This window comes from Hemibagrus wyckioides, linkage group LG15 (genome assembly GCF_019097595.1).
Source record: "Hemibagrus wyckioides isolate EC202008001 linkage group LG15, SWU_Hwy_1.0, whole genome shotgun sequence".
Lineage (NCBI taxonomy): Eukaryota > Metazoa > Chordata > Actinopteri > Siluriformes > Bagridae > Hemibagrus > Hemibagrus wyckioides.
In genome coordinates, this window is record NC_080724.1 from 596,405 (window position 1) to 605,000 (window position 8,596).

Here is an 8,596-nt window from a genome sequence, read left to right on the forward strand (position 1 = left end):
GGTCTAGTAAAAATGGAAAGAAGAAAAAGAGAGTGGAAATGTTGTAGAGAAATGCGTCACTGGCTCTGACAGAGAGACTCCTGACGGACGTCAGATACAACGGCGAGTGGAAAAGTGTTCCGCTCTGCGCATGCGCTCTAGCAGCGCTAATGAGAAACGTAGGCTGTGAAGGGAAGATGCCTACAAAATGCACTTTATTATACATGATAGTAATCTTCAGAAAAACGAAGGGGAATTCCTCTCAGGCTGTGAGTAACCTCCTTGCCCAGGATCCATTATAGTCCTTCATTACTGGACTTTTGCTGCTGGGGAGTTCTGCTCTGTGGCCATCCCACAAAGCTACTATAGATTTATCCTTTCATACAGAAACACATTTAACACAACATTTAACACAACATAACCAGCAAAGGAACTTATGATGCTGTTATTAATCGTGTAACACTTCTTTAAATTAATAATATATCCAAGAGCTTCAATTTTTCTAAACAAATCTCAATTACTATTCTATTAAATATCTGAATTTTATATATGTAGTGTTACTGGATATATTTCCTCAAAAACCTGCCGGTTCATGTTACCATTACACACACACACACACACACACACACACACACACACACACACACATGCATTTAAGCTAATACTTTTATTCTACAAAAAGTACGAAGGTTAGACACAAAAACACCAAAGGTAACATGACCCCAAATTATTATCATAATACATGCATGTAAAGAGCCAGTGTGACGTTCAGAAATGTCACATACTGTACTTCACCCTCAGCCTACCGCTTGTGGCCATGGATGTATAATCATTCAACATTTAATGGTTTTTAAAACCTACAGATCTGATTGTAGAACAAATACAGTACCGAAAAAACACCAGCTGGTGCTCAGTAACATCACTTTTAAACCCCTGACATTTTTACTGTGTACTTAGGGAAACCTTTATGGCTTCACACAGACTAGCTTAAACCTATCCTCATGGAGTGCTGCCCCAATACCTGTGGCAAGTATAATGTACAGTTCAATAATGAGTTATCTCTTTATATACTCTATGTGCCCTTTATAGTACATTTCAGATCAACAACAACGCTGCTTCTTATTCGTTACATATCTGAAATACACTCTGTTTGAACAATAGTTCTTGTAGGTTGTACAATTGCAAAGTATACAAATAAACCCGTTCCAAACCGTGTCAGACATTCAGATTCGGAGTGAGTGAGAACACTAAAGCATCGGGCCTGATGAGCGGTAAAAGTTCACAGACTCATCTAGACCAAGGTGTCATGCAACTGCTGCAGCTTCTCCTGCAGATCCTCTGCACACCCTGACAGGTCCATACAATGTAGTGTAGAGTAGATGTTCTCCAGGCATGCTCCAGTCATCTGGGTCCAGAGACGCAGCATCTGATACTGCAGCTCCAAATAGGATCCTCTCGCCTCTAGCTCCACTCGCTCCATTTGATCGTCAGATAGGGAAAGCAACCGTAAGAACTCCTTCCAGCGCCGCACAGGAACCTGTCTGATGATGATGTAAAGCATCGGGGCCGGCCACAACTCCTTCTCCGGCTCTACTAGGGTCAGCTCTGGTCAAACAGCAGAAACAGTTGATGAAGAATAGTGATGAATAAGATGCTTGTGTTTTTGACAGGCAATAAAAACCCAAGATTATCTGTCAAAACCTACTGGCAGCTCGTATCAGGAAAGGATTGTTTAATTATTATAAACATTCTCAAATGTAGGACTTTTATGTGTGGGAAATTACGATAAAAAAATTAAACCAATTAAATGTGGGCAGAGCTGGATTTCAATACAGCCAGAAGTGAATTAAATACAGAAGGCTGATCAAGTTATTGGGATGCTACTTCTAACCCAAACAACTGTAGCTGCTTTTGTATTTTAGAATCTCACCACTGAAAAATATAATTATTTATTATTAACAGATTCTTTACTCCAATAAAGAATATTATACCTGTAGAATGTCAGAACACAACTCTTATCAACATGCAGTAATACTGCTAATTTTATGGCAGGGTAAAAAGCCCTATTCCTTCCATCTTTATCTGTAACTGAGAAAAGACCTCACACATTTCTGCAGAAACTGAACTGAGTGCTGATAATTTGCCAGTGCAGGGAGGCCACAGGAAGCATTTGAGACATAAAGCGCACTTATGCTGCATTCTCCTATCTGATTGAGCAACGTCTGTGTATTCCTCCTATCAGTCATTTACATCACTGAGCCTTCAGCTTAGCTGACACGGTCACAAACACCCACCTGATCAGTAAAAGGATAAGACTCATCAGTGTTCGGAAAGGCTGGGTTTGAGAGTAAACATTCGTTCTGTTCACTAAAATTACATTGGAATCGGTCAGGTCTAGATAATGATGCTTTCGACTCGAATTTATCAAAAGTGTCTTAGTGGGCTAACAAAAAGCACTGAAACAAGACATCCCATCGTTCCTACCCTAAAGACGAGATATCTGTAGAAAATGCATGGTATATTATGGAAACATACAACACCAAGAGGACATTAATTATATTCACAATGGTGTGCAAACATCAGAAAACAAATACACAGTGTTTGTAATGTCTTCATCTTAAAAGCTGGGCTATTACTCGCAGTACTTAAAAAGTATTTAGTAACTTCCTTTCACTGAAGTGCGCTCTTTTTTTACGGGCTTAAATATAGAAACATAAATTAGTGTATTCAGCTTCCTCTACAAGTCCTGCTGAGAAAGGCCATGACACTTCATTATAAAACATACCTTTCATCTCTCCGTTATCGATAAGTGGAGCTGTGGTTTGTCGAGTCCTGTCCGAGTCTAAATATTTTAGTTGGTCTCTTGTCCCTGGATCTTTCACTACACTTCCTGGCATCATGTTCTTTGAAATAACAGAGAAATCATTGTTTGTTTGTTGGACTGATTGTTTGATTTTATTTTAAGCACAATGAAATGGCCATTTGTAGATCATTTATTAGAGGTAATACAAACCAGTGGCAGATAAATGGTGGGCTGGCCTGCAGGCTGGTCTGTTAAAAAAAAGAGACAACATGAACAATTTTACACTGGACACTAAGTGTACACAAACAATATGCATATGGTCATGTGTTCCCAGTACTGATATCTGAAACATCGGAGGAAAAAGCCGGTCATTTACCAGGTAAAGGAGGCATGTTTAGTGGAACTCCATCATCATCAGCAGGTCTTTCATTCATATTCTTTACTTGAGCCCAGCAGCCAAGCTGTCTCCTCCTACTGGATTCACAAACGAAGCAAAACAAAGCAAACAGCACCACAGTGGACAGCGTGATCACAACGGGCAGAACCCATTTTTCCAAGGGAATCAGAACTAAAAACAAGACAAAACATCATCGATTACATAATACCTCGATGTATGCAATTACACCATACATTACACTGTAGTCTAAAAAGGACATGAAATAGAGAAAAGTCTCAGACAGTGAGTGTTATTTTTAATTACCTTTGTCACAAAAGGATTTACAGGACTTATCCATGCAATTGTAACTGTGATAAAAAAAAACAATAGAAAAAACAACTTATAAATATATATATATATACAATCAACTGAATTTCATGAAATCTGTCTGCATTAACAGTTAACTGTAAACAGTCCTGGGTCTCGATTAAGTACATCTGAAGAGTAGGTGTAATGACGTGGCCACCCAGTATATTTCAGACACATGTTATGATTGTGACATTTCTTTAGGAGAGCTGATTAGCAGATCTCTGTAAAATGGCAGGAAATTCTGACAAAGATGTTCACTTCTGTATACAGGAAACCCACAACCCACTAACCTAAATTCTACCACATTTCACTTTGAAGAATCAAACAGAATCTGAAATCTTTTTCTCGAACTTTCTTCCTTTTTTTTTTCTTATAGTGGTTATTGGTCATCAGTCCTAAATAAACAGTTCTAAAAGTCACATTTAGCCGTAGTGAGACTGAGACCAGACTCACTATGGCTTCTAAAGTCTTAAAAACACCCAAAAGGAAAGCATTCTACAGGAAAAGATGTCTCTTACTCAGCACACAGTTGGCATTTTCCCGTGTGATCCAAGAACTGGCCATGCACACACTTCTTGTCACAATTACCTTTACATTCAGGGCCTGAAGAAGAGCAAGACAGGAACAGCTCAAAATTGTGTTTTCATCTAATTTAAATAAATCAAATCCTTAAGATTACATTACACTCAGATACAGGTTTCTACAGCATTTGTGTTTAAATGACTTCATTAAAATGACTCAAAATGATAAAACCAAGGAGAGGGTATAGGTTTCAATCATTTATTAATAATACATACACTCTCAGAAAGAAAGGTACAAAACTGTACCTTTTAAGGTACAAGTGGCCGTCACTGGGGTGGTACCCTGAAGGTACCTCTAGTTGTACCTTTATAATTCGTTTTGGGAACATAATTGTACCCTAAGGACCTATTGTGTATCTTTAAAGGCACCATAATATTTTCTGTTCCCCTAGGAACAAAATAGTACCTCAGTGGTACCCTTTTTTCTGACCGTGTACATTTATAGTAAATTAAGAAAAGTCTTTATTTTATTGGAATACTCTAGAACTGAAATTTTACATTCACTGCATTTAGAACACGCCCTTATCCAGAACGACTTACGATTTATCTAATTTTATACAACTGAGCAATTCGGGGTTAAGGGCCTTGCTCAGAGGCCCAGCAGTGGCAGTTTGATGGGCCTGGGAGTCGAACAACCTTCCGATCAGTAGTCAACTAACAAGTTGAGTCAAGTAACAAACTAACCATTAAGCTACCACATCCCCACGTGTGATTAAGTACACCACACGTACATGAATACTAGCGATGTTTAAAGCCTCAATAGATTTACACTCCAAGTGCTCGTGCCTTTAGTAAAGTACTCTTTATCTTCCCGTTTGGATCTGAGAGTGACCACAAAGATTGAGGTGTCCTTATTTAATTACTGTTCTGTATCGTTGTGTTTGCTCTATAGTGATAAAATTGATGAAATTGTAATAAATGAGAACTTCAGGTGCTGAAAAACTTTACTTTTGGACTCCAGACATTTACAGCTTGTAATGATATAAAAAGTAAAGGTACATATAATGCATGTGGTTGGGTTGATAGCAGGTTTTACTTACACTTGGTACAGTCTGTGCATTTCGTACAGTTTTCACACGTATCATGAGAGTACACCTGAGTCCGGTAAAGCCCACCTTTGCAGACACATTCCCGGTTCTTTTGATTCGTACAATCAGTTTTCATAATCTCATCTGTAAACCAAGAGATCGCTTTCAAACCTTATATTTCACAAAGACATATTTGCAACACAATTGAAAATGAAATGAAGTTTTACGTACCTTGTTTACAGACATTGCACGGGAAGCAGACATAGTGTTTGTTTTTATATTCTATGTATGTCCCGTTTTGACATTTCTCACAGATAAACAGAGAATCTGAATTTGGGCATTTTTTTTTGAAGAAGTAGCCTGAAAAGGTGAGAAGGTTGTATCAGGTTCCTCGAGTGCAACACAAGCATAAAGTCAAAGGTTTATATTAAAAAAACCTTAAATAAACCTATAAATGGATAAATGTACAACATTTCATTCATTCATAGATTTTAGTCACTGTCAAAATATTTGATCATTGTCAAAATGTTGTTAAATAAAACACTTCAGGATACGAGGTCATCGGAAAACAATCATAATTTGGAGTGTAACTGTAACTTGGGTCACTTCACACCTCTACGTTGTTCATTATTTTCCTACACCAGCATGCAGCATTGTGTTTTATTCTTTCCTAATGCTTCTTATGTTCATACACATGACACATGAACATCAGATCTATACCTTCTGCTTGAACAACTCATTCCAGATGCATTTCCTTTTTGCTAGTATAATCCCCACCACTCTTCTTGGAAAGCTTACCACAAGCTTTTGGTGTGTGGTGCTGGGAATTTACCCATTTAACCATTTAACCATTAATGAGATGACAATGTATGCATTTATGCGTTTTCAGTGGGGTTGAGGTCAAGGCTGTTTGCAGCCCACTGGATTTCTTTCACTCCAAATTTAGTAGACTGCGTCTTCATAGAGCTCGCTTTGTGCGTAGGCACATTGTCCTGCTGGAACAGGTTTAAGCCTCTTAGTTCCACTGAAGGGAAAGACATCCTATATAACTGTTTCCTTCCAATGTTGTGGGATAGTTTAGGGGAAAATCACATATAGGTGTGATGGCCCAATATCCACAAACTATTGATCATATTGTGTATGAATTGACACAATAGAATTGTTAACATGGAGACAATGACACTTTGGTAAACCTTAGTTCCAGCTGAACCCTGTAATAGTGTTATCTTAAGACTTATATTAATGCCGCTGGTCCTATTTCAAACCTTTGAGACAAAACAGTGACACCTTTGCTTGATAAATGATAATAAATTTTACACCTTTTCAAGTCAAAAGGAGAAACTTTGCTTACCTGCTAAACACTGATTTGTGGCAAGCATCTGATTATCAGGCAAGGGTGGTATCTGGCACTTATCTAAACAGTCTCCACCGAAGCACAGAGAGGCAGCAATTAGGGCAAATACCTGGAATATAAAGAAAAATCACATATAGAAATAAATCCGCTGAAGGCAGAATGAACCATGAAGAATATTTACCTCTTTACACTTTAAACACAGCTTACAGTTACGGTTTCACTATTAGGAGAAGCCATACACAGACGAGCAAATCGCAGCAGCAGGAAAATAGAATATTTATGTTGTAATTAGAATTCGTTATAGAAACACAGGTTTGTAGAGACATCTGTGCTTTAATAAAATAAATTCATTGTAATTCCCAAATAGTTGGCATCATATAAACGTCAAATGGTTTGCATACAGTTGCATTTGTTTATCATTTAAATATATCATTTATATAATATATTATAACAATATCATTTAAATAATTAGTTATATTTTGAAACTATTTGGGAATTATAATAAATTTTATTCAAACAAAAATATCTCTGCAAATCTGAATTTATAATCTAGATTCCAGATTGTTTGTTTACAAGTTTTTTTGGTAATACTTTTACTAATTTAATATTTTTTAATATATTAATATTTATATTTTACTCATACTGATTTAAAGATTATTTATTATTATAGTTCTGACCCTGATCTGGAACTAATCTCCGAGTGATGAGTCAGGTTGGACATCTTCACCTTAATGCCAATGTTCTTCAATAAATTTCAGAAGAGAAACCCTTCATCTCATAACAAATGCTGCGCTGTAGTTTAGGTCTCTTAGGATGAGCTTCTGTATCTAAGAGCTAATGGATCTGTGGTTAATGCAAGATAATTGTTATGTAATAAAATAACGCATTAACTATTGCCCTTCGATTACATGATAAACTCGTTCAAATACAAGTACACTTTATTAGTATTTAATATGTGTTATGTGATTTAAAAGTATTTAACAATAGGGAGGAAGTAATTCATTATAATTTCATTTACAGAAGTATGTGGTTACTCACCATAAACACTGGCGACATGGTCATGGGTACATGAGTATTAAAATATCCATGAACAGAAACCTCAACTTCGGCATGCACATCTGACCAAATAAGAACTTAAATAAACAAACGATAAAGAAATAACCGAACACTACTGCACTGTAGCCTCAGACATGACTGTTTACTGTGGATTTCACTAAAATGCTCTTCCACAAAAGACTACTGCTAACAGGAAGTCTAGCATGAGGACCTGAAACTTTATGTGGTGGTGAAAAAAAAAAATTCTCAGAAATTTGACACAGGAAAATACGTCAAACCAACAACCCCTTCAGAGCTTAACAGGTGTCCAAGTAGTGTCAGTAGGCTGGGATGGTAAAAATGTCACAGAAGAACATCTTCTTCTTTGTGACCTTTAGGTCACTCTGTGGTAGCTCTATATGTAAAAAAAAAAAAAAAACAAAAAAAAACTTAATGTATGCAGATTATTCTATAGGTGTTTTTGTGTAACAGGCCTAACAACGACACCTAGTGGAGACTGAAAGGATTCCACAAGAAGTTTCAGGCTCTTTATAGTGTGAGAAATAAAGGTATGTGGTGATAAGGAAATCCTAACTATATCAGATAAATATTTTCAACTGTTGTCAATCATCAGGAAAGACTTCTGAAAGACGTCCAGGGAAAAAAACCCTTGCATCCTTTTGCTGTAGGCAAACAGAATGATGTTCAAATTTACATTACGGTTGTGTTAGCTCTTTAAACTCGCAGATATTTACAAAGTCTTTGTGTATTCAGGTATATTATTCAGTAGCTACAGTGAAATTTGATTTTGGTCTGGTCCTGGAAAAAGTCCAGGGATTAGTAAGCATCAATACAGCACGAGTAATGAAAACACGTATGTATTAATAACTATTTATCTGTTCGGTTAGTTGGTTAATTCAGTAGTTCTCGAAGAGGAGTCTGTGTCCACAGTCCCTTAAGCAAGAGCCAGAAAGTTCATGCTTTTGTTGTTGTTGTTCATTGCTTTGTTTTTCACTGGGGGAAATTACATCTGTCTTTAATCAATGATATTATATTTATTAAGTTCTTGTA

At 36.9% G+C, this 8,596-nt stretch overlaps 1 protein-coding gene across 1 annotated transcript; it reads right to left on the minus strand.

Annotated features, from left to right (window-relative positions):
* Positions 1–598: 598 nt before the first annotated feature.
* si:ch211-112c15.8 (tumor necrosis factor receptor superfamily member 1A) lies at positions 599–7,749 on the minus strand. Its single transcript, XM_058409269.1, has 10 exons — positions 7,529–7,749; positions 6,488–6,599; positions 5,368–5,496; positions 5,149–5,280; positions 4,046–4,130; positions 3,483–3,526; positions 3,159–3,350; positions 2,993–3,030; positions 2,765–2,882; positions 599–1,584 (listed from the first exon to the last, which is right to left on the minus strand). Exons 1-10 carry the CDS (start codon positions 7,550–7,552, stop codon positions 1,271–1,273), a joined length of 1,188 nt encoding a protein of 395 aa, XP_058265252.1. The 5' UTR covers positions 7,553–7,749; the 3' UTR covers positions 599–1,270.
* Between the last annotated feature and the right edge of the window lie 847 nt (positions 7,750–8,596).